General features: G+C 53.8%; 1 protein-coding gene across 2 annotated transcripts; it reads right to left on the bottom strand.

Annotated features, from left to right (window-relative positions):
• Positions 1-452: 452 nt before the first annotated feature.
• CABP1 (calcium binding protein 1) lies at positions 453-21592 on the bottom strand. Of its 2 annotated transcripts, XM_036449454.2 has the most exons (7): positions 13371-13511; positions 8245-8424; positions 5377-5407; positions 5057-5200; positions 4019-4128; positions 3643-3790; positions 453-893 (listed from the first exon to the last, which is right to left on the bottom strand). In XM_036449454.2, exons 1-7 carry the CDS (start codon positions 13413-13415, stop codon positions 868-870), a joined length of 684 nt encoding a protein of 227 aa, XP_036305347.1. In that variant the 5' UTR covers positions 13416-13511; the 3' UTR covers positions 453-867. The 2 variants fall into 2 exon arrangements, with proteins under 2 accessions (XP_036305347.1, XP_036305346.1); XM_036449453.2 differs by lacking the exons at positions 8245-8424; positions 13371-13511 and adding an exon at positions 20813-21592.
• Between the last annotated feature and the right edge of the window lie 4284 nt (positions 21593-25876).

A 25876-nucleotide genomic window follows, 5' to 3' on the forward strand; every position in this document is an offset into this window, starting at 1 on the left:
GGGAAAGCTCCATGAGACAGGGAGTGGGGCAGACCCCTTCAGATGTGCACCCAATACCCATTCCCTTTCTTACACAGCAGGTCCTGGAATCACGTTTGGATTAGATGCTCGGGAACTTAACTCTTGCTCATACCCGTTAGCCTATGGTGAACTGATCTCATTCTCCGTTGTTTCACTTGCAGCAGCAGAACCTGTTGGCACCATTAGGCAGGGACTCACCATAGAACTGTGGCAGCTGCGTACCCAGCCAAATTACTGCACCCACATCTCCCCTGCAGCTAACGGTGCGAGGTGCTGGCTACTGAGGTCAGTGAGGAGGTGGCTGGGTACCTAGCGGCACCCACTAAATGCCTGCTGAATGCAGGGATGCCCCGCCAGTGCCGGGTGCAGCTGGTACTCAGGAAACATCTCGTCAGCTAACCAGGCCCAGGAGGCAAAGACCCGACGCGGCCTTGCTCTGGGAAATACTTTTATTGGTTCTGAGATAACAAGGCTGAGGCGAGCTGGGATGGGCACAGCGCTGAGGAGGGCATCAAGAGGCTTTGCCCTAGGCAGACATGCTATGTGGGCTCTGCTGGCGGGCTCCCTGGCCCATCCAGCCGGCAGCGGCTGGGTACATGGCACTTGGCGCCTTGCATAACCTCTGTGGGCTTGGCACTGCGGCCTCCTTGTCGGTGGGCGCCCCACTTTCCAGTTGCAGGAGTTGTGGATCTTTCACATTGCGGAGGTGGGGTCCGGGTGGGCACTTCCCCGGGGTGCAAGCAGGCCCCTCCACCGTCCATCCTGGGCTCGGCGGCCGCAGCAGCGGGCGACAGGAGCTCTGGCCCCGCCCCCGCCGGGGGAGCTTGGCAGTCCGGGCCTCCGGCCTCAGCGGGACATCATCCGGACGAACTCTGGTGGGTACAGGGGAGGGGAGAGAGCAGCAGTCAGGGCCCTGCTCAGGACCCCTCCGAGTCTCCCTCACTTGTAGCCCTCGCCCTCGCACTGTCCTGATTCCATGGTGGGCCCCACCTCCATCGGCCTCTACAGCCATCTTCTACACAGCAGCTAGTGCAAGCTTCTAAGCTGCATATCTGACCCCGTTCTTAACCTCTCACACTCCCACGGATCATGTCCCACATGCTGACATGACCTCAGGTCCCCCAGTTCTGGCCCCAGCTGACATCCCGCTCATCTCTCCCACTCACCCCAGTCTCATGCTCCAACTCCACAGCTCTCCCTCCCTTTCAGCACCTTAGGTGCCACTGGCTCCCTCTCACTCCTCACTTTCCAGCTTTCCTGCAATTCATCCCCTCTCCCTTCTTTTTTTAAACTAGACTTTCCTTTTTAGAGCAGTTTTAGGTCCACAGCAAAATTAAGCAGGAAGACAGAGTTCCCATATACTCCCAACCTCCACACAGGCACACCCTCCCCCATTACCAACACCCCCACCGAGTGGTACACGTGAAAACTGACAGATCAGCACCACCAAGCCCAGCCACATGAGGGCCCACTCGTGGTGGTGTCCATTCTGACACGTACCCACCGCTGTAGTCCCAAACACCGTCACTTCCCTGCCCTGAGAATTCTCTGTGCTCAGCCTTCTTCCCGCTCCCTGCACAGCCCCCCAGACTGCTGGTCCTTTCACTCTCCAGTTTTGCCTTTTCCAGATAGGATACAGTAGGCAGCCTTTTCAGATTGGCTTCTTTCACTTAGTTCTATGCATTTAAGTGTCCTCCATGTCTTCTCATGGCTCGATCGCTCGTTTCTCCTCTCTGATAACATTCCATTGTCCGGGACCACAGTCCATTCCTCTACTGAAGAACTTCTTGGCTACTTCCGGGTTGGGGCAATTATGAATGAAGCTGCTGTAAACACCCATGTGCAGGTTTCATCTGGATAAACAGTCCCTCCCTCTTGTTCCCTGGCGGCTCCTGCCCATCCCTTAGGCTCTGCTTATTCAGCCTCCTCCAGGCAGCCTTCCCACATCCCCCTTCAGCTTGGCATAGGGCCCTCTGTCCCCACAGCCTGCTATCCACTCCCTCAGAACAGCAGGGATATACTGTTGGCTTCCGTTTCCCTCGCTGGTCTTAGGCTCCTCAAGGTGGGGTCAGGTCTCAGCCACAGAGGGGTGTGCTGCGCACTGGGAGAATGAATGGGGGGCCTGGGCTCTCAGGGAGGGGCAGGCACCTGTGAGGGGCACTTACCTGGACCCAGGACGTCTGAGATGTTCAGATCTTGTGGAAGCAAAGCCTTCCCTCCACCTAGCCACATTCTACCCATTGAGGGACAACTACCCCATAAAGGGCCTCCCTTCTTTGTGTTCTGGACACACTTACCGTCTGGCACACACTTATCCCGCCTTCCTTAGAACTCAAGTGTCTGGGGTACAGAGTCACGTTGTACCATCTTTTCCCTGTATCTCAGTGTTGTGAATGGTGTCGTGCACAGTGTTACATGTGGTTGAGGCTCCAGGCCTGGGTTCATGACACAGCTCTACCTCTTAGTGGTCAGGTAATCCCAAGCAAGTTGTATTACTTCACTGAGCCTCAGTTTCCTCATCTCATGAGGTGCTAATAGTGCAAGCCATAGAGTCATTATGAGAATTAAATGAGATAAAATGCGTGATGCTAATCAGAACAGTGATTCATACACATATTTACAATAAATGGTAATTATTATGATTGCAACCGATTCCTTAGAAAAAGCTTTCATGTAGCATTAGCCAAGTACTGAGTTATGTGGGAAATGCAGAGATAAAAAGAGGAGGTTCCTCTTCTGGAAAAGTTCAGAGTCAGTGGAGAGATAATGGTAGCATTGGAGGGCATTGTGAAGAACAAAGATGACCCTGAAGGCCCAAAAGTTTAATCTGGAGAATCAGGGGAGAAGGGCTGAACGAAGTGTCCCACTGCTGGATCTTGAAGGATGAACAGAATTGGGCCCAAGTGAACAGAATAAAAGGCATCTTGATAAGAAGAACGGTGTGTTCAAACAGGAGCCCAGCAGGTTCATGGACCACGAGTACTTTGGGGCAGTTGTAAGGTGCAGGGGAGTGAAGGAATGGTAGGAGCTGTGGTCAGATCTTAGGGGCCTGAGTGTCATCTGGAGAATGTGGCATTCAGAAAATCCTCTCCATGGATGGAGGGATGTGGACAGATGGATAGAAGTGGATGGGGGAAGATGGACACAGGAATGGATGTATGGATGAGTAGATGGGTACTGATAGGCAAACGACTAGACAGACAATTAGGTAGAAATATAGGCAGGTGGTTAAAGATATATAAATATTTGAACGAATGTAGAGAAGCATAGATACATGGAGAGATATACATGAGTAGATGGGTGCATGGATGAATATATGGGAGAATTATAGAAGAATTAGGCATGGGTGGATAGATAAGTGCATGGATAAATGGTTCTATGGATAACTGTCAAGAGATGGATGAGTGGATAAATAGGACAGATGCAAAGATGGATAAAATAGATGGTATAGGTGGATGGATGGGTGGGCATAGAGATGGGAGGCAGATTGAAGTGGTGCATGGATGGCAGGATGGAAGGGTAGGGTATGGGAAGTTGAAATGAATGATGGCTGCATGATGGATATATAGTTGGAGGGCTCCACGAATGGTCACTTTCTCTCCCACTTTCAAGCCCACCTACCTTCAAAGTCCACGTGGCCATCCCCATTGAGGTCCACATCGCGGATAATCTCCTCTATGTCTCGGTGTCCCACCTGATGACCCAGGAGTTTCCTCATGGCCTCTCGCAACTCACTGGTGCTTATCTCCCCATCACCATTGGTGTCAAACTAGACAGGGCAGGAAGGCGGGAGAGGCAGCTGTAACATGGAGACCATCAAAAGCAGATCCCAAGGTTGAGCTCCTCCAGAGTCACTGTCCCCTTCTCCCCAGAGAACCTTCTCTGTCCAGCTCCTTCCTGGCCTGGGACCCAGGGTTCAGGTTCTTTTCAAAGTGCCACGCTGGGGTTGGGATTCTCACAGCCTCCCTCCCCTGCCTGTCCACTGCCCGTGACTCACCTCTCGGAAAGCATCTCGTAGTTCCTTCACACCAATCATGTCCGCCGTCTCCGCCAGGAGTTTAGGTCCCATTAGCTCCACAAAGTCATCGAAATCCACTTGGCCACCCACTGGGGACAAAGGAAAGAGCTAGGTCACCATCTAACCATCCCCCTCCGAGGCAATGGAGGTCTTACCAACCCCACGCTGACTTGCCCAGGGCCAGGTCCAAAGTTTAACCAGAGGCCAAATGATGACAGAGAGTGACTATGTACAGGTAGTTGGTTAAAGAATGGCTCAGGAGAGTGGCCAGGGGTTGACAAAGGGGACAAACCAGGAAGTGGGCAGAGATGGATATGGATGAGAGAGAGAAACATTAGGTCACAGAGACAGGCAAATACTTTCAGAGACAGAAACACATCAGGAAGGCAGAGAGGGAAGCAGAACATTCTGGGTGCCTGGCCCACATGCTCCAGCCTTCCTTCCCCTTGGGCAAATGGAAGCTCAGCTTCCAATAGGCTCTCTCAGGAGGTACGAGTGTCGGAGGCCTGGCCCCCCACTTGGCCTGCTAACAGCAGCTTTCGCCAGTGCCTGGCAGGAGTTGGGGATGTAGCCCAGGTGAGGGCTACCAAATAGCTGGAGGGGAGCTGCTACACCTACTCCCCAAGTTCCCAGCGGTGTTAGGCTTCAGTCAGTAGTAGCTGCCTCGAGAATGCACCCTTTGCTGGCTCCTCCTCTTCCCTGTCTCACTTCCCTAGTCATCACCTATTAAATAAACGTCCTGTGCTTTTAAATTGGTGTCTCAGGCTTGCTTCTGAGAGAACCCAGACCAAGAGGAAAACAGCAATAACAGCATCTCTGCTCAGCTCACGGTGGCCGTTTTAAATATATTCTCAAGCTGACTTCCTGTGCCCCACTCCCCCTCTGCTGCACCCGTTTCCACGTGGTTTTCCCCAGGTCACAGAGCTGCAAAGAGGTGGGCCCAGAATTTGAACCCAGGCCGGTCTGACTGCAGAGGGCTGCATGGCGAGGAAGGAGGTGCCCAGTGGAGTGACGCACGGTTCATGTTGATCTGCTGGGACAGCTCAATGAGCTCCATCTCGGTGGGCATGTAGCCCATGGTGCGCATGCAGTTGCCCAGGTCTCGGCAGTTGATGTAGCCGTCCTTGTCCTTGTCAAACTCCCGGAAAGCCTCTCGGAGCTCTGGGGGAGGGAACAAGGCGGACATGATCGGGGGGGGGGGGGGCTGCAGAGCCTCCGGAGCCGGAGCCAGAGCTGCCGGCTGTACACTCCTCTGAGCCCGGCTCCAGACCAGGCTGTCCCCTTCCCTCAGCCTCCTGGGTGGCGGAGTAACCCTTCCCCTTCAGGGCCGGTCTTACCTTCAATCTCCTCTGGCCGCAGGGATCTGTCCTGAAACAGAAGAACGAGTCCTGTTAGCAGTGCTAGGGCCCCGGAGCCACACAATGCCCAGCCTGAGGGCCATGCATGTGAGTGGCAGCAGGCTGGTGGAGGTGGCGGGCTGCAGCAGAGCATGCCTGGGCTGTGTCCTTGAGGGGAAAAGGCGCACCCCCACGTCTCCCACAGCATGGCAGATGCCCAGGGACCCAAGCGCCCCATGCAGCCGGGCACAGCCCCCCTGCACCCAGCCCCTTGGTTTCGACACAAGAACATGTCAGAGGACAGAGCTGGAACAGAGGCAAAACCTGTAAATGAAACAGGGTCAGCGGGAGGTCACCAGAGAGGAGGCCTGCAAGGGAACGGGAGCAGAGAGGGCGGAGGGGAGAGAAAGCAGGGGCTAGGCAGGCAGCCCAGAGCGAAGGCAGGGGAGGACCCAAGGTGTGGAGGCAGGATTAGGGCTGTGCCCTGCTTCCCGGGCACTGCCCTACCTTCTCCAATCCGACCCCATGCTACACCGTCCTGCCGCAGGCACAGCACGGGGCCTGGGGCTGCCAGAGCCTCGGCCGCCGCCAGGCCCCAAAGCACAAAGCCAAAGCTCCAGCAGGCCCGGCTCTCCTTGGGAACCAAGGAACTCGGGGTCTAGGCATCACCACAGATGGCAGGGGAGGCTCGAAAGAGCAGGCCTGGAGGACGCATGGGGCACTCCAGCTGGTGAGGGGCCCACTGCTCCGTGCCTGTCCCGGAAGGACAGACTGGCCCGAGATGGCTGCCCAGCTGGACCTGCTTAGTAAGCTCCCAAACTGTCCACGGGCTCCTCCTCCCCAGACGGCACAGGGCTCTGCCTTTGGGCAGGGAGAACACGGGACCGGTGTGCCGCCTGAGGAAGCATGCCAGGTACACACACCTGTCATGAACACAGACGCGGTGTGCCATCATGAGCGGGAGGCAGCTCAGCTGGGCACAGGCTGCTTTAGCCACCAGGGCCAGCGTAGGGAGAGATGGTTGCTTCCCGCCCACTCCAAACTGGCCCCAGGGCAAGGGACCCTGCCTCTGGAAAATCTGAGAATCTTCTAGAAAGGGGCTACTGAGCAACATCCAGTGGAACAAGCAGGTGCACAGGCCCGGGGCTTAGAAGCGGCTGCATGTGGCAGGACAGCGTGGAGTGTGTCCATGTGCTCGGGACAGGCAGCTGCCGGCTCCGGGTCCTGCAGGTGGCGTTGTAGCTGAGGGTGGGACTCGTTGGAGGATGTCTATCTCTGCTGGGTGGCTTATGCTTTCGTAGACCTAATTGGACCTCTGTCCCCCAGTAGCTGCTCCAAGTCAGACTTGGCTCCTGGGTTTCGCAGTGCCCACGCCCCCAGGAAGTGAAGTGACGGAGGAGGTGAGGAAGTGCCGCGCGCACACCGAGGACTCTCGCTGGGACAAGTTACTCAGATGTAACAAGTCCTTCCCCCGCCAGGCTCCAGCGGCCCCACTTCTCCAGACCCAGCTCTGAGGCCCGGAGAGGAGTGAGGTGCTGCTGCCCCCCCCTGCACCTCCTCAGACATCCTGCAGGGACAGTCAGGGAGGGAAAGCTGCAGCGGGCCTGTGGGCTGGCTGAGTCCTGCTGGCTGGGGCTTGGGTCGCACCCCCCCCCCGCCCCGCCCAGAGTGGGGGGTATGTGTGCTGTGCTTAGAGGCAGACCCCTCCCCCCCAGTCTGGGTGGCAGGAAGACCATGAGCGATTGGGGGTGGGGCAGGTGGAATGGAGCATACACATACTCCTTTCTCTCCAACATATCTGTCGGGGGAAGAGCTTGCCTCTAAAGTCAGACTTGAGTGCAAAGCTCAGATCTGCTGCTTCCTAGCCATGGGCCTGGAGCAGTCACCCCTGGGACCCAGCCAGTCTCTCCGTCTGTAAAACAGGTCAATACCAGGACCCAGCTGCAGGGCCTTTGTGAGCACACCGGAAATGGAGCCCACAAACATTTCTATCTGTAACACCATCCTTGTTCCCCTCCGCCCTGTGGCTGTCCAAGGCCTGCAGGAGGCTGACCAACAGAGTAGCCACACGTGACTATTTAAATCCAAATGGGAATTAAGCAGAATTAACAATCCAGTTCCTCAGCTGCACTAGTCACGTGTCAAGTGCTCCACAGCCAAGCGTGGCTAGTGGGTGCCACACCGGACAGGACAGATACAGGATGTTTCCATCCTGGCAGCAAGGCCTGCTGGACAGAACTGTGCTCAGCACTGTTGCTCAGAACTCAGGAGGCCCTGGTCAGGCTCCCGAGTCTGAATCCTGCCTCCATCACCCACAAGCTGTACCTTCAGCAGGTTACTTCTCCAACGCACTTTCCTCATCTGTAAAATGGGAATAACAGTACCTACCTCTTAGAGTTGCTCTGAGTCTTAAGTGAGGCAATGGACCAAAGCTCTCAGCTCAGTGCCTGGCACACGGTAAGAGTTCAAAAAATATCCCAGACATGCCCTGGCCGGTGTGGCTCAGTTGGTTGAGCGTAGCCCATGCGCCAAAAGGTCGCAGGTTCGACTCCCCGTCAGGATGTGGTGCATATAGGAGACAGTTGATATTTCTCTCTCTCCCTCTGCCTCTCTCTCTAAAATCAACAAAAACATGTATTTAAAATCCCCAAACAATGTTGGCTGCTGTTATCATTTCTTGCTGTTGGAGGTGGACTCAGCAGTGTTTTGCAGCTATGCGTGGGAAACTTCAGGGGTCAGATGTGCAAACTGAGGGTCTGAGGAGTATCTGCTGGGGGTGCACACTCGGTGTACAGAGCCCCTTCTTCCCACAGCTTCTCACCCCGTGAAGCCAAGGCGAGCGCAGCTCCACCAGGGCCACTTACGTACAGGCTGCCTGTTCTCCGCGAAGCCCTTGCGCAGGAAGATGCAGGCCGGGCCCAGCAGGTTGTGCATGACGGCGCAGTTCTGGGCCAGCGTCAGGAGCGGTCCGGGCAGCTCGCCGCTGGCCGCCAGCCCCTCCTCGCTCGTCGGCACCACTCTGTAGCTGGCAGTCTCCTCCTGGCGCATCTTCAGCCAGCGCCAAACAAATGCGAGAGAGAGGCAGGCATCACCCCCCTGCCCCACGGGCTTCCTGGAGGGGCACCCTGGGGGCAGACCCTTGGGAGTCCGACAGCAGATCAGAGCGCCCTCAGGTGCACAGCTGCGTCATACTGGTCCAACAGATGGAGTCTCCGATCCTTGACTGAAACAGATGCTCCGGGGAGAGCTGGGTGTGGTATCCACCATGTGGCACGCGTGCACCACACACACACACACACACACACGACACATGTGTGCCTAGAACCACACTTACACGCATGCAAAGGCTCAGAGAGAAAAGCAGGCAGCAGGAGGCTTCTGTTCCCACCAATGGGACGTTTTCGTTAAGAGATGAATGGAGTACATCCTTTTCCAACATTGCCCCAATGTCCCAGCACAACCCCCGGGCTAAGTTCCCAAACTGACTTCTGACCCGCCCCCTGCGGACCCCGCCGGAAGGCAGCGAGGACAGCAGGCAGCACGTGGAGAGGCTCGGCTGGCCGGAGGGCCACACAGCGGGGCCACGGCTGACAAATGCAGCACAGGTGTCAGAGTGGGAGACCGGACTGAACGATGCTGCGGGTCCGTCTTAAGGAGCAGCACTATGTGACTCCGGCCCCAGGCTGCCAGGGACCCTCCGGTGGGCGGGTGATACAAAGCACATCTGTGGGTCAGATCCCACCATTTGCAACCTCAACACTAGACACTCTCACCAGCAAGTCTCCCTCCCGCTCCAGCCCTCCCTGGCTCCCTGCCTGGCCCGGCCTGCGACCTCTGAGGCTGGGACAGGGGCCCGCTGCTTACCGAATATAGCTGTGCCCCAGGCCCGGCCAAGCCAGTCTCCTCCCTGACGGTTCCCACGCAGCTATAAAAAGTCAGCGCTGCCCACAGACTGCCCCCGCCCACACAGGACAGCAGCAGCAACAGACACAGCTTTCTGTCCCACCCCGACCTCCCCAGACACTCAGGCCCACACCCACCCTCTCGTCTCTCTGTGCTCTTCTTCCCGCCACGTTCCTCTGGCTCCAGGAAGGCCGTGCCCGGGGACGGCCCTAACCTCGGGGCAGCCTGTCCTCCCGGCTGAGAAGTAGAACCACCTGCCCTGTCTACCTTGTCCTCTCACGTGACCTCTCCCCAATGTCCGCTGTGCCTGGAGGGAGCCCGTGTTCTGGCTCCTCATTGAGCAGCAGTGGCTCAAATGCGCAGTGAAGAACTCAGCCCAAGGCCCAGGTGCAGTGAGAGCAAGAAGGGCCAGTCTCAGAGAATCTCGGCGCTTAAGGGGCCACTCGGATTTATGCCAAGTGAGGTCAGAGTCTCAGCCACACTCACACAGGCCCCAGACGTAGCTGGAGTGAGGGCAGAGCCAGAGGGAAGCCTGGATCCAGTGGCTTCGCCAGGACGCAGTCTCAGAGGTGCTTGCGGAGAGGCAGCCTTTAGTCCTGGGGACTCGCACACACGTGGCTCAGTGACACAGCCCAGGGAGGGACACGCGGCCGGTGCAGAGCTCTGACTGGTGGTTTTGCACACAGACTTTGGACTCACAATTCTGGCTCTGCCATCTGCTTGCTGTGACCTGGGGTGGGTCACGTCACCTGCCTGCACTCTAGTTTCCTTCTGTAATGCAGTGGGCATGATCATGGCGACTCACAGGACTCTTGTGAGAAGTGAATGGCTGTTGCATAGTGCCGAGAGCATGGAAAGAGTGGGAGAAGTGGAGTTGCCACGGTGATGACAGGATGATGACGATGATGGTGGCAGTGATGCAACTTAAAGAGATGCTAGTGCAGAAGGCAGTTACTGTGGCCTCAGAGGAAGTGGGAGAATATGTGCCAATCAGGAAAGAAGTGAGAAGGATGGAGAATTTGCTCCCACAGAGAATGAGCCGGTGGTGGCCGAGGAATTTCCACTGCCTCTTGATCATAATCCTGCCTGGCACCACTGCCCCAGGGAGCGGCTGTTCCTCCCCGGCCAGTGATGGCACCTGACAGCCTGCTCTGCCCTGCTCAGAGCCCGGAGCGGCCGCCTCTCACCATCACCGGTTCCCCGAGTGCCGCTCAGGAAGCCAAGTGGGCAGCGGCCCACAGGCTGACCATGTCTTCTGGCACCAGGGCACGTCTCCTGCCAGGAGGGCCCAGCATGCCTCCTGACCTAGCAGCTCTCCAACAACAGACGCTGGCCAGGGCTGCAGGTCAAAGCTCCCCACTCTGGGGGACTCGGGGGAAGTTGAGCGAGTCAGCATCTGGTGAGGTAGGAGAGCGCACTGCGGTGGCCGGTGGGAATTTGGACCAGATGACGAGTAAGGGCAGACTCAGGGATCTAAGAATAACATTTTTGACAGCAGGAAGAAGAGAAAGGCAAAAATAAAAAATAAAAATACCAGTTCTGGATTCAAACAGACCAGGGTTTAAATCCCAGCTCAGAATCCAGTTGGCTGTGTGACCTCAGCCAGAAGAACTATCTGGTGGAAAAGAGGAAATAATATAACAAGTTGGATACACTAAATATTCAGGAAAAAGAAATTATTATTTTTGTAGAAAACATGAAATTTCCCTGGCCAGGTAGCTCAGTTGGTTAGAGCATCATCCTGAGATGCCAAGGTTTCGAGTTTGATCCCTGGTCAGGGCTCATTCAAGAAGCAACCAATTAATGCACAAATAAGTGAAATACCATGTTTCCCCGAAAATAAGACCTACTTACAGGTTTCCTTCTGAGTGAAATATAAGGCATCCCCCTGAAAATAAAGCCCCCCCTAGGCTAAACATGAGAGATTTGGTCCGCTGATTCTGAAAGAAATGGAGTCACAAGAAATTCACCAAGAAATTCAAGAATTGGATTGTTATGATGATATCCCAGAAGATGATGATGTGATTGTCATTGAATAAATGAGTAAATTCTTGATACTGCAAGATTCACAGGTTTGTCTGGTTTGTGTTGACAACTACCGTACTAGCGTACCGTATACAGGTAATAAATTTCCTTTATTTTCATTTAACAATAAATGTGTACCGTATTCTTCTTCATGGAAAAATAAGACATCCCCTGAAAATAAGACCTAGCGCATCTTTGGGAGCAAAAATTAATATAAGACACTGTCTTATTTTTGGGGGAACAGGGTAACAAATAGATGTTTCTCTCTTTAAAATGAATATTTAAAATGTTTTAAATTTAAAAATATGAAATTAAATGCAACAAGTTGTATGATCTTTAACCTTACTGCATGGACTCAAAACCTTTCCTATATTCTTTTTCCTCCATCCCCCTTCTCAGAAAACCCAGAGTGGAAAAATTATAACAATATTACTAGCTAACATTTGTCTAGTACTATATTCCAGGCAGTGAATATAGTGCACAACACTCTTAGTTCTCACAATCACCTTACAAGGTGGGCATCAGTATATATTCTTTTTTTTTTAAATATATTTTATTGATATTTTACTGAGAGGAAGAGAGAGGGATAGAGTTAGAAATATCAATGAGAGAGAATCATCGATCAGCTGCCTCTTGCACACCCCCTACTGGGGATGTGCCCGCAACCAAGGTACATGCCCTTGACTGGAATCGAACCCAGGAACTTTCAGTCCGCAGGCCGACGCTCTATCCACTGAGCCAAACCGGTTTCAGCAGTATATATTCCTGATGGACAAAAGAACTGAGGCCCAGCGAAGTCAAGCGACTTGCCCAAAGTCACACGGCTGGAAGAGGAGACCGGAGAAGTCTGACTCTGAAGCCCTCTGCTATGCGAGGAAGACGGGTGGGGGAACCAAGGACAATTGTTATTCTTAAACTCTCCTCTTAAAGAGCCAGGGAGGGGCTTCATTGTGTCCCTTAGACTAACTCCGGCCAGTTTCTGTTTCCCTGCACCAGCGCGGAGGCCACTTCTGGTACAAAGACTCCCCCAAGAAGATAGCAGATGGGGGGAGGGTGCACAGGAGAAACAGTCCCCCCCAGAGGGATCTGAGGCACAGCAGAAATGAAAGGGATTTGATGTGAGCAGCTTCGCCACAAGAGGAAGCCAATGAGCAACAGAAATATCCTGAACGAAGAGGCTGTCAAGCTGACGAAGGAGTGAGGGTGGGGCTGGTGGCAGAGGTGCCGTTAGCTCACCTGAGATCTCGGGTAAGTGTCACTCAGCCTCAGTGAGGATGAGGCTCCTTGTGTGGAAAGGAAGCTCTGCAGGAAATGTCCCTCTCACCCCTTCCCTCTGAATAACATCGAGGAGTTCCTGACGGGCCTGCCTCCGGAAGGCCAGGCACACAGCAGAGCAAACCCTATAGGTGCCAGCCAGTGTTCCCTGCTCTCCAAACAAATTCTTGCAAAAAGACACTATCCTGATGTGGAAGCAATAAACCTGCTACAGAAAGCGACACACAGACGCTCTGACTCCAAACAGTTCCGGTCCCTGACCCAGTCTGGTCCTAGGTGAGATTCTCTGACCTGGTTCCTTTTAGTGGCAACAGGATCTACTTCACAACCCGCAGCCCTGACGGCTTCGAGACCACCAGAGAGGGTCAGCGGCCCTCCAAGAGGCGACTAAGCCCAGCCCTACTGCTGAGAAGGCGGCTTAGCAGCAGCAGGGCATAGCTCAGCCCCCTTCCAATCCTGCCAGCTCCCAGGGGTCTGTCCACTCGCACATCCTAAGGATCCATGCTTTTCACTTACATCCCCACAGCCCTGTGGCTCTTCCCTAAATCTGGTAGGTTCTACAGTCCCCATGCAGCTCCCAGTCCCAACTCCAACCCAGAGGCTGGGACATAGAAACGGAGACAGGAGGCCATCGGAGGTCAGACCCGGAAGCAGCTCTAAGGCAGAGCCCCGAGAAGGGAAGGCGAAGGGAAGGCGACAAGTCTCAGATGCCCCCCCCCTCTGTGCCCAACCCCTGGGGCCGATGGGAAGTGCCCCACCCCCAGCCCAGGTTTGGGAATCCGGGAACATACCTTTCTGGAGAGATTTCTCAGTGGAGACTTGACACAGTTGCCCATCCTAAGCTGAGGCAGCGCCTCTCGGGATCCCAGGGTCCATGGAGGAGGCTCCCGGAGGCTCAGAGACCTCAGTCCTGGTCACTGCCCACTGCCAACCCGGCCTCCCTCTGCCCGAGATCTTCCTCCAGGACCCAGCCGCTCCCCTGCGCGCGTGCTCCCTCACTCGTCTGCCCGCTCCTGCTGATTCTGTGTGTGTGGATTGTGTGTGTGTGTGTGTGGACTGTGTGTGTGTGTGTGTGTGTGTGTGTGTGTGGTTAACTTTCTGGGCACTTTCTTAAGGAGATGAAGGCAGGAGGGAAGTGTGCAGGGCACAGAGAAAATCGCCCAGACAGCTGATGGCAGAGGGCAGCCGGAGCTGGAAAAGGCAGTCAGATTAGCGCTCAGTCCTCTCCGCTCAGTCCCCTTCCCTCAGCCAAAGCTGCCAAAGCTGCGGAGGGAGGGGAGGGGGGCAGAATGGCAGCTGCAGCTGGGAATTAGGCCAGCAGACCCAGGAGGCAATCAGGCTAGTTTGGTTCCCAAAGCCAGGGTGCCTCCCAGCTTTGTGCTTGCGCGCTCTCTCTCTCTCTCTCTCTCTCTCTCTCTCTCTCTCTCTCTCTCTCTCTCACACACACACACACACACACATACACACACACGAACGCACACAGGGACAAGCACATCCACACTGCCTCCTGGCGTTGCACTGGGTGAGAGCAGGCAGCTCCAGTTGGGGGCTTGGGAGCATCGGTGCGTCTCCATCAGGCTCTGCTCTTCACACCTGCCTGTCACTGAAACGGATGAGGCTCCGGGGACTGGGAGCACCGCAGAGCCGATAGCAGTTAGCAGCGACTTCTGCTCCCTTCCCGGTGACCTTGCAATCCCCCGCCTGACCTGAGCCAGGGTCTTCCACCTGCTTCTGGGGTGTCGAGCAGCCGTCATGGTCCCACGACGGACTTTTTAGGTGCCTGGCTCTTCCTCTGCCCACGTTCCAGCTGAGACGTCAGTCATGTCACACTGGAGACCTGCAGCCCCGGCCTGATGCCCGGGGAGAAGTCCCATTGCCGGGCGCCCGCTTTGCCCAGCAGGGGGCACCAGAGGTAGGTCTGCCCCAGATGAAACCACCCTCACACACATGCCTGAGCTTTCGTCCAGAGAGGCTGCTCTCCAGGGACTTTTGTCCAGTTCTGAGTGGCTGGTCAGATCTCCCCTTAGGGAAGACGAGAAGGCTTGGTCCCAGGGAGCTGGGAAGGAGGTCCCGGATGGGTCTTGTCGACAGAGCTATTGCTGAAGAAGTCAACATGGGGAGGGTTTAATCAGGCTAGTTATTCAGCAGCCCATGTGGGGGCCAACTCTCCGGAGAAGGATATGGAGAAGGAGGGGTACCCCGAGGACCGATGAGGAGGCTGGGGAGTTGTTTTCGCCGAAAGGGCAGAAAGGAGTGAAGACACTGGGGAGTTGGAATTCAAAGAGCAAGCAGCCAATTTAAGCGCCTTCTTCAAAGATGTGTTCCTTGGAAACAGCTTAAAGCAGCATCTGGGGTCTGGGGTCAGGGGTCAGGGGTGAATGGACGCAGGTGAATGAAAGGATCGGCAGGACTGGGGTTGAGTCCTGGCTCTGCTGGCTTCTGACTTCTTACGTTCCAGAGCTTCAGTTTCCTTGCCTGGAAAATGGGGTTTCCTCTCTCTTCCTTAAAATGCCCGCATGGCAAAGTGCGTGGCACATGTGGTACTCCATAAGTAATTATTAAAATGGAGAAAGAAGGATCACTTGTCCAGTACTTATGTGCTTGGGAACAAGAGAAACGTAGTCCCCACTTTCAAGGAGCTGACATTCTAGCAGGTGGGGAAGAGATATTAAATAGCCAGGAGCACAGGACTAATTACATGTTAGTTACATGCCATGAAGGGGAAGCACAAACACTCTAGGGGTGTGATTTAATTCAAGAAGATCCGAAAAGACTTGCAGACCAAAGCTAGAAAACTGGCTATCTGCAGATTCTGGTGAAAAGCTAGGCTCACAAATGAAGTATTATATAAGTGTTGCCCTGAAATCTATATAATTAACCAGTCACCCCAATAAATTCAATAATAAATTAAAATGGAAACATTTTAAGTAAAAAAGAAAAGAAAAGCTAGAACTCGCCAGGGACCCCTTAGGGAAACGCATTAGGCTTCACACAGGAACCCAGTTCGTAAGAACGACACGCGCAGACACCAGTGCGTGAACAGGCAGGCGCCAGTGTAAGGCAGCTTCCCGCCCCGGGCCGCCCATGGGCTCCCTGGGAGCTCTGCGGAGACGCTGACTTATCGGGCACAGGTGGGCTCCGGACATGGCCAATGAGAGTGCTCCAGGCGACGCCCACCTGCAGCCAGTGCTGAGAACTGCTGGCACAGAACCTAAGAGCTTGGAATGCAGAGTCAGACTTGGGTTCAAATCTTGCCATACTGCCTAGCAACTACTGGATGATGAGGACATGTTAATCTTTCTGAGCCTCAGTTTCTTTATTGATAAAACAGGTACTCCAATAACCCTTCCCTCAAGGGCTCTTCTGAGGAGTTAATGCACGCAAAAGGCTTAGCACAGTGCCAGGAACATAGAAGATACCCAGCATTGGTCTTAAATGGCCACGGCACTCACTCCTGCCCCCTGCAGGCCATCCCAGAGCACAGCACCCACCTGTCAACCTTGTCCTTTGGACCAGCAGACAGACAGCTGTCTCCTGTAGAAAAGGCACGCGCTTTGGATGTAGATATTTGGATGTGGGTCAGAGGTTTTGCTTGTAATGGAACATGTGGACAGTTAAATAAGATAATAAACCATACACCTCAACATGAAGCCAGGCACATAGTAGACACTCAATAAGTGCTAGTATGATATTTAAGAATGTAGAATGTGGGGTCCCAAGGGCTGGATTTGAGGCTCAGTTTACCATTTTCTAACCACATGGCCAGTATAAATGAGTCAATTTCTCTGGATCCCAGTTTCCTTAATTATAACATGGAAATAAGACCTGACTTTTCAGCTTTGGAGGATTATGGTGAAGACCATGAGCTACAGATATGAAAATACTGTTAAGTAAAGGCTTTGAAAGATAAGGCATTATTTCTGCCCTCCTTTGTCACCCGAAAAAAAAAAAAAAGATTAAAACAATAAATTCCTGATCTTGTTAAGTGAAAAGCCAGTTCCTTTGAAGAAATCCATAATTCTTCAGGGAGGAGGATGCAGTATTAGCTTGCGTATTAAGGGTAGCAAGGGGTTCAAGGATTCAAACGTAGAGCTTGCTGAAGCTATTTTTGGCTCTGCGGGAGGGGTACTGATGATTGGAAGGGGCAGATGGCTTGACCTTTAGCAGAAACATTTTAAAGGGCTGAATGTGGGAGCTTCTAGAAGGGGCAAAGGCATCACACAGGCCCAGCCACCCCCATTCCTACTCACTTTGGCATCAGGCCCAGGCCTCTGGAAGCCGCACTTTGAGTTCTGGAATGGAATAATAGGATCAGAGGGATGAGAAGGATAAACCCGTTGCTGATTAGGAGGGGGACTGGTCTTCAATGGCCCTGATCAGTCCTATCGCCAGCACTTGAACTTGGATGGCAGCCCAGTGCTAAGACGCTCAGGGAAAGCTGGGTCGTAACTTGAGAGGTACTTTGTGGTTGCTTCTGACAAACAGGAAACACACAGGTGACTTCCCACCAAACCAGCACGGCTGGCACAGACAGGCCGTTCAGAGAGGCAGACCACAGCACAGTCCAGCATGACCTCTGTACAAGCCACTTCCCCTCTGAGTCTCTCTCCTCATCTCTAAAATGGAGGAAGACAGTGCTAACCCTCACAGGATGCTGTGAAGTAAGATAATGAGAAGATACTTTGACACTTGTTTAGTGGGCTCTAGACTAAGTCTCAAGTACCCTTGTTGCTTCTCCAGAGCAGCAGAGGCAAATGCAGACACCTGGGGACTCTCTGATTTATGTTAGCCACAGCTGGCCTCCTCAGGCCCCAGGATAAGGCCTTTAGGGCTCTCAGCACTCTGAGAGAGCAGGGGAGAGAGGGTGCAGGCAGGAGTGAGTACTCTACACAGTCCTCATCCTAGAAACACAGGCCTGCCCTAGCGGGACTAAATCTGGTAGGACCCAAGCCATCCTAGCCTCTCTCCCCATCTAAACGATAGGTGCTAAGAAAAGAACCCTCTGCAGGCTGGAGATATCAGTCATTCTCTCACCGATTCCCTCAGAGGATATAAGATCACACAGGTCCTACTACGTGCAAAGCAGTTTGGGAATTGGAATAGCATAGCCACCTCAAAAGAGGCATCTCTAAAGCTAGGAAAGGAAAGGTGGGGCAAAGCTCTGGGTTTATTTGTTGCCGCCTCTACAAGTGGTGTTACTCCCAAATTTAAGGTAAGGAGCAGAAAGACGGTTCCAAGACCCAATGCCAAGAATCGCCCTAAGTCACATCCATTCTGAGTTAATTTCTGGTACCACGTCTTCTCTCCGGTGGCATGTCCACTAAGGCGGTACTAGGCAGGGTCCTTTGCCATTCAGCCCTTCCTTTAGTATCCTGGCTCACCTGGCTCAGAGATAGCTTTTAAAGGACAGGCCCTCATTCGGGCACTGACTCTATAAATAACAACAACATTACTGAAGGCTGCCCTTTTTCCAGCACCCTCTCTGAGCCAGGCCATTTGACATACTTAGTCTCGTATACTTCATACAACTGTGCAAGGTAGTTTTTGTCAGCCTGGATGAGCCCAGACCAAAAGAGGAAATAAGAGGCCCAAGTTCACAGCAAAAGGCAACGGCGGAGCTGGGATTGGTACCTGCAGCTCTACCGTCTCCCAAGCCACCATCCCATGCTTTAGTCTTAAAACCACATGGTCTCCCTACAGGCAGTGAGGATGCCCCACGAGGTCACTGGAAAAATCCTAGTTGCTGTTCCTCCTATTTTAGGAGCCTATCTTGGTACCTACACTTGAAATCCTTATTCTATTGCAAATATAAGGAAAACGGCCTGACCCAGCCCTTGGTGGTTAGTCAACAGCAGCTGCAATAATAATGACTTAGCATTGCTAGAGCCTTTGATCTATCACCTGATTTAATCTCCCCAAAACCTGGTGCGGTACTATGAATTATCCCTATTTTGCAGATAAAGAAACAGGCTTCATGAGGTTGAGTCACTGAAGGGTAAGAGATATGAACTTGCTTCCCCAGGGTTACATTTTGCCTAAGCAGATCCGACCTGTAAGTTTCCGTACTCAGAAGCCCATTGACCTTCGCTTGGTCCTGACCCGTCTCCAAGGGCAGAAGTCTGAGTGCAGAAGGAGGGGAAGGAGCCTGGTTTCCCTCCTCGCAGGAGGCTGACAGAGCCCCAGGCTGGTTTCGTTGCTGCTGCTGCTGCTGCTGCTGCTGCTGCTGCACAGCACATGCCTGGGAGCTGTCAGCAGGGAGCCCAAACCGAACACCCGAGCTTTAGAGAAAACGTTGCAGCTCCAAGGGCGAGATCCTCCAGAGGCGGGTGGTAAATATTTGATGGGGCCTCCCAGCTCTTCCTGACTCAGATGACTGGTGACATTTCAGAACACTGGGCTGGAGAACAGTCTTCGTTTAATGAGTGAGCAAGTAGAAGTGGGAAGAGAAGCAGGTAGCTGAGATGCTCTGAGCTCATAAAGGGCCTATGCAAACAAATTCTGCAAGACTTGGAAAGAAAGGGCTCATTTTCCAAGAATGAAGCCAGATCGCCAGCAAACTAACCAGAAAATGAGCGATTCTGGGCTAATAACCTACCTTTCCACACTGCTCAACTGTAAGCTTTAAAACAGCCCTGGCTGGTTGGCTCAGTGGATAGAGCACCAGTTAGCAGACTGAACGGTCCCAGGTTGGATTCCAGTTAAGGGCACATACCCCAGCCCTGGTCAGGGCGAGTGTAGGAGGCAACAAATCATTGTTTCTCTCACATCAATATTTCTGTCTCTCCCACTCCCTTCTACGCTCTCTAAAAATCAATGGGGGACAAGATCCTTGGGTGAGGAAAACAACAACAAAAAAGCACACACATGAAATATCCGGAATCAGCTACCTCGTTCACTGTTGTCTCCGGAGCAATGCCCCATGCCCTGCACCTGCTCACTAATACACAGGCCACTGCAGCGACTTCTCCCTCAGCGTGTCGGCACACTGACTCTTACAGCTCTGCACCCAGATCTCTGCGACGGAGAACTGTCTGCAGCAAACTCAGAGGACTCCCCGCAGGAACAAAGCCACACACTGGAGCCCCATCACCCACCACAGCAGCCCGGTGCAACCAAATCCATGAGCAGCTGCCTTCACTTAGACCTCCACCGGCACCAGCCGCTGCCAAGTAGTACTTTGAAAAGGAATGTGCGGATCTGAAGCAAAACACACACCGTCTCCTTGGAATTGTGATCCAGCGTGGCAAGCCAGGAGCTTAAAACGCTTCTTTACACTACTTCCTAGCACAGAAAGGCTCAGTCTCCCCCCCCACACACACACACACCGTGCAAACAGCCTGACCAGACCTCTGCATCCCCCCCCCCCCACCCCCCGCCCCAGCTGCCGCAGAGCTCTCTCAAGGCTGCGCAGTGAGTTTGATTCAGAACCAGAGGCTATCCTGGTTTTGCTCAGTTCACGGGTTTCTTTCCGCCGAGCCTCTCCCCAGCAGCACACCCTCAAACTAGATTATGGCAAGGGGTAGTTTTTAAATGGTAGCTGCCCAGCTGCCCCGGACCCTTGGGAGAGAGGCCCAGAGGAAACCAAAGGAGCCACTGCTGACTCCTTAGTGACCTTTCTGACCCCATAATGCACACCACCTCGAGCTAGGAGTCCTCTGACTCACAACTGCCCAACTGCCATCCTGATGGCATCCCTGAACCACCTCCTTCAGACACCCCAAAGTTCCGGTTTGAGCAATGGTCGGCACAGCCTCATGCCTACAGACACTCTCTCGGCTGTTTTAGCGCCCCCCGTTTCCCCAGGTCTCTGTGGCCACCACAGGCCATGGTTAGGTCCTTCCTCCCCAAGGTCCCCCACTCCTGACTACAGGACTCCAAACCCTTTGCTCTCCTGAGTTGCTCACTGGTGTTCTTGGCCAGAGTCCAGAGGAGTGGGTTTCGCGCCACCTGCTCAGAGCGCCCCTCCGGGACCCCCTCCAACCTCCAGGCGGCTTGCGGAGGTCGATTCCCTACCAGGACCGGCCTCTCTGGCAGGGAAGGCGGCTTCGCAGTGGTGCTCGCCCCGAAGAGGCCAAGCGTGGACAGCGCCCGGGGTGCTGAACCAGGCGCGGGGAGGAAAGCGCAGGCAGGGGCGCGGCAGGAGGACGGCGGAGGGTGCGCAGCCCGCGGCAGGGTCCCGAACGCCTCTCCAGCGAGCACGGACGGACGGACGGACAGGAGGTGCGGCCCTTACCTGGCCGAAGGCGGAGCTGAGCATGGGGTGCAGCCGGCGGAGGAACGGGTCTGCCTCGGGCGCGGCGGGTGGAGCGGAGACCCCGCGACTAGGGGCTCCCTGCGCGCACCGGAGGCCGAGCGCCGGGGACAGCCCCCGCTCCCCCCCATCCCGCCCGCGGGCCGGCGGCAGCGGCGACTGCGGAGAAGGGCGGGACGCCGCGGCCGCCCGCAGCGCCTCCCGGGGCCTGCAGTGCGCCGGGGGCAGCCCGCAGCGGCTTCCCCGCACGCCCTCCTCTCGCGGCGCCGGCCGGCACAGGGGCCTCCGCAAGCTGGGGTCCCCGGACGGCGGCGGCGTGCCAGGGCAGGTGCCGGGCAGCCGGCGGCTGGGCAGCCCTGGCTCCCGGGCCGGGCCCTGGCGGGGAACCCGGCTGCCCCCGCTCGTCGCAGTCGCCTTCAGCAGCGACGTCTTGGACTCGCTCTTGGCGATGTGCGAGCTCATCGCAGCGGGGCCGGCGCTCGCATGGCCGGGCAGCGGGGTCGCCGGGCGGCACCGAGCGGGCCCTCCGGGGGGCAGAGAGCAGGGCGTCCGGCGGGAGCCGAGCCCGAGGACGCGCTGGAGGCGGGCGCCGTACCCGGGCCGCTTAAATGCGGCCCCGACTCCGCCACCCATGTGATAGCGCAGCCTCTACCCCGGAGTCCCGAGCGGCCAGGCGGCTGGCGGTGCGGATCCGCGGGGGTGCCCGCCGGCTGTCCCGGAGCCCGCCCCCAGCTGCGGGCCCAGGTGCTGCTCGCCCCGCCCCTCGCCCCGCCCCGCGCGGAGCCGCCTCGCCTGCGGGCGGCCCCTGGCGGTTTAGGAGGCGCTGCGGCGCGGAGCAGGGAGCACAGGGAAGGGGTGTAGAGAAGGGCGCCCAAGATGTCCCGTCTTTGGTATCGCCGGAACTGACCCTTAGCGCGCCTGGAGGCTGCACAGGAACCCAGAACCTCCAGAACTGCAGGCGGGTGCACTCCCCAGGGGACACAACTTTGGGACGGAGGATGAGGTGCAGTGCGCTAAGAGCCAAGGACAATGAAGCACTATGACATCACCGCTTACAACAAGAGTTCAGAATGACGTGGACGGGCAGGCTCCGCTCCGTGGGCTCTTCATCAAGTCCCAGGCTCACGGAGTGGGGCCTGGATGACCTGGTAAATCAGCCACAGAACTCTCAGTTCTCAGAACAGAAGAGAAGCCAGGTGCATGTTTAACCTGGATTTGCAGGCCTGGTGATGATCAAGTCTCAGGTAGGAGCCATGTGCTGCCCTCAGCTCCTGTGTCCCTCTTCTTGTCCTTCTGACAGAGAAATCTTTGCTCTTGGTATTGGTAGGCAGCCAGGGAGTCACAGAGGCCTGGTTTTAATCTCCAATCCCAGCTCTGCCACTTACCATCTGTGTCACTCGGCAAGTGTCAGCACCTCTCTGAGCCTCCTTTGCCTCTTCTGTTAAATGCAGGCCGAGCCCGTGCTCAGCACAGGGCACCCCGGCAGTGAGGCTAGTTCCCTGCCCTGCGCACCTTCTGAGGACCCACCCACCACTCTTGTTTGGTGATCGGGGACCTGAGAGTTAAAGGGGTTGGGAGTGAACTTCCCAGGCTCTGCCTGTTCTCGTCTCTGGCCCTGACGCCACCCATGCACGAGAATAAGGCAAGTCTGGTCACCACTCAGCCTCAATAGGAGGCCAGGTGCGCTCACCCTTTTCTCCACTGCCCTCTTCTGGTACATACCCAGATACAATGAATTAAAAAAAACAGAATGGGCCTGGCCAGTATGGTACAGTGGATAGAGCATCAGCCTGCAGACTGAAGGGTCCCGGGTTCGATTCTGTCAGGACACATGCCCAGGTTGTGAGCTCAATTCCTAGTGGGGGTCATGCAGAAGGCAGCTGATCAATGACTCTCATCATTGATGTTTCTCTCTCTCTCTCCTATTGTCTGAAGTCAATAAAAACACATTTAAGAAGAAAAATAGGATGCGCGGGAAAAACAACTGCCCAGAGGCTAAAGTGAACAGGAGAAGCATAGCAGATTGTTCCCCGGCTCCCCCACTACAAGGGACTGAACTGCCGTCTCCAAGCTGCTCAGGTGCCCATCGCACAGATACTGAGGCAGGCTGGGTGCCACCGCCCTGACGCCTCAGTGCCACTGCACTCGGATTGGAAAGATTGCCCCCTCCCCCTCAGAGTCTGGGATCAATCAGTGTCTCACCTGTTCCGGCCTCGGAATAATCTGTGTTGGGCAGGATTAACAACAAATGTACATTTCGTGTAAATCCCAGGAGATAAAGTCCCTATCAGAATCCCCCAGGAGCTGATGCGATGCAATGGGATGAAGGTATTGTTAATCCCTGCTGTGCACTAGAGGTTATCTTTCTGAAATTCCCTAAATAGTCTTGGGCAAGATCTCTGTCAGTAACTGATTCCTGAAAAAGTGAAAACCCTGCTTACATCACCTATGAAATTAGAGAAAATAAATCAAGATTATCTTCATGGAGCAAATGAATGAGGCATATGCACACAGATCCTGGATGTGTGCCAAGATTCCATTTCATTTATAAATGTGTTAATTTGGTCATTCACTAACAAATATTTCTAGAACTAGGCACTGTGTTAGATACCGAGGAACAAAGAAAAGACTTACCCAGTCATTCAATAAACACTTGAGTGACTGTTATTTATCAGGCACTGTCCTAGGCACCATGGACATGCATGGTGATGAGCAAAACAGTCTACAGCCTCAGCAACAAATAACTCTATAAACACACGGAAAATTAATGGTGGCAAACGGTGGCATGTCGTGCTGGGAGGAGAAGTAAAGCAGGCAGGAGAGGAGGGCTGAATGGTGAGTGCTGCTTTAGACAGTGATCAGGGAGGGCCTCTCTGAAGAGCGTAACTTTGAGCAGAGACCACAGTGAAAGAAGGGAGCAAGCCATGCATGTACCGTGTTTCCCCGAAAATAAGACATCCTCTGAAAATAAGACCTAGTGCATGGAAAGATAAGACATCCCCTGAAAATAAGACCTGGGGCAACTTTGGGAGAAAAAATTAATATAAGACACTGTCTTATTTTCGGGGAAACAGGGTATATCAGGGAAGAGCTTTCCTGGCAGATAGAAGGCAGTCCGTAAGACAGTTCAGAGGAGGGAACATCTCGGCATATTCAAGGAGAAGCAGAGAGACAATGAGGCTGGACTGAGCAAGGGGGGAGGGGTGGGAGAGATGAAACTGGAGAGGAAAGCACAGGCCAGAGCCAGAGCGCCACGCCGCACCCGTCTGAAGGGAAGCCACCAGCAGGTGTGTGGTGAGGAGAGGCATATGGCTGTTTACATTGTTAGAGGATCACTGGCTGCTTCACAGCAAGTCCGCTGCAGGACGGCAGTGTGGCAATACGGAGCCAGTCAGGTGCTGTCACACTGAACAGCTGAGAGAGAGTGATAGTGAGGTGGGTGGGAGGACTGACCAGATTCAGGAGATATGTAAAGAATTACAGTAAGACTTAGTCCCTGCTCTCAAGGAATTTGCAACAGCAACAACAAATAACAAAACCCACCATGATATAATGGGAATGATATGCTAGGTCACATGGAATCACCAATGCAGAACCTCTAAGGAAGTTGGAGAAGGCTCAGAGACTGTGAGTGACATTTGAGCTGCATTTTGAAGAAGTGAAAGTCCACCGGATGAATAAGGAAGGGAAAAGGAAGGTCACTTCAGACAGAGGGAACCGCTCAAGGGAGGCTTGGGAGAGAAACTGCATAATGTGTGTGGGAACAGTTAGGGCCCGGGAGGAGGGGTTATGAAAGTCAGAGAAAGATGGTTGGAACCAGACTGTGAAGGATCCTGAAGGTGATATTCAGGAGTTTATCCTTTTTCCTATAAACAACAGTCCTTGAAGGCTTTATCAGTGTATTGTTGAAGATAATGCTGACTCATTGTGGAGTAGACTAGAAGGATGTTGAAGACAAAATCAATTAGGAAATTAGGTTCATTCATTTAACAACACTGTCTGAGTACCCACCATGTGGCAGGCACTGGAAACAGGGCAGTAAATAAGTAAACACGGTGCCTTTCTTTACAGATTTCCAGTCTGGTGTGGAGATAAGGACAATGTAGAGGCTGGGCCAGACTCAGGAATACTTCAGAAATGCCATCATTAAGGCAAAGAAAGTCTTGAGTATGGAAATGCGAATGGCTTGCCTCTCTGTGAGCTATAATGGGAATAGACCTGCAAAGTGTCCTGCCACGAAGAAACAACTTTTAAATAATGTTTGTGGGTTATATATACCTTTATAGCTTTAAAAGCATTTTCACATAAGCCTCTCATTTGCCTTTAAGTGTTACACAAATTGTAATTATTTTTTTTAATTTTTTAAAATATATTTTATTGATTTTTTACAGAGAGGAAGGGAGAGAGACAGAGATCTAGAAACGTTGATGAGAGAGAAACATCAACCAGCTGCCTCTTGCACACCCCCCACCGGGGATGCGCCCTCAACCAAAGTACATGCCCTTGACCGGAATCGAACCTGGGACCTTTCAGTCGCAGGCCGATGTTCTACCACTGAGCCAAACCGGTTTCGGCCACAAATTGTAATTATTAAATAACTGTCATTATTTGACTATATAACCTTGCAGATGCTGGAAAGACATCCCTGTAGATTAATAAAACGAAGAAGATGGACCTGGGACCACATCATCGGTCCAGAGAGAACAGTGTCTAGCTGTCTTCATGTCTCCTTCCTAAGAGAATCCATTCAGAAGAAGTAAGACAGGGTTAAGGACAAAATTCCTAAAATGTACAGGGCGGTCTCATTGAACAGATCTGTTTAATAGTGTCACGGCCCTGCAGCAAACCCCTTTAAAAACCGATCTTTCCTGGCCAGTAGTACTGTACATCGTGTTGAGAGTCTTGAAAAAGGTTATGGAGCATTCGCACGCTGGTGCTTGAATTAATTCTCTGTGACGTTTCTGGTCTAGCTGGTCCTTTCTGCTGTTGTCAGAACCAAATTCTGCACTAATCTTTCCCTTGTTTTCGGATGACAAAATCTCTGTT

The sequence above is a fragment of the Pipistrellus kuhlii genome, unplaced genomic scaffold, assembly GCF_014108245.1.
Source record: "Pipistrellus kuhlii isolate mPipKuh1 unplaced genomic scaffold, mPipKuh1.p scaffold_m20_p_20, whole genome shotgun sequence".
In the NCBI taxonomy this organism is placed as follows: domain Eukaryota; kingdom Metazoa; phylum Chordata; class Mammalia; order Chiroptera; family Vespertilionidae; genus Pipistrellus; species Pipistrellus kuhlii.

Bases quoted from the DNA above. Each gene is read 5' to 3' on its own strand.
- CABP1 (XM_036449453.2), bottom strand. From the start codon at position 21,463: ATGGGTGGCGGAGTCGGGGCCGCATTTAAGCGGCCCGGGTACGGCGCC. The intron at 5,201-5,376 runs GTAAGACCGGCC...TCCCTCCCCCAG, and splicing joins GCGGCCAGAGGAGATTGAAG to AGCTCCGAGAGGCTTTCCGG. The intron at 4,129-5,056 runs GTGCGTCACTCC...CTTTGTCCCCAG, and splicing joins CCAGCAGATCAACATGAACC to TGGGTGGCCAAGTGGATTTC.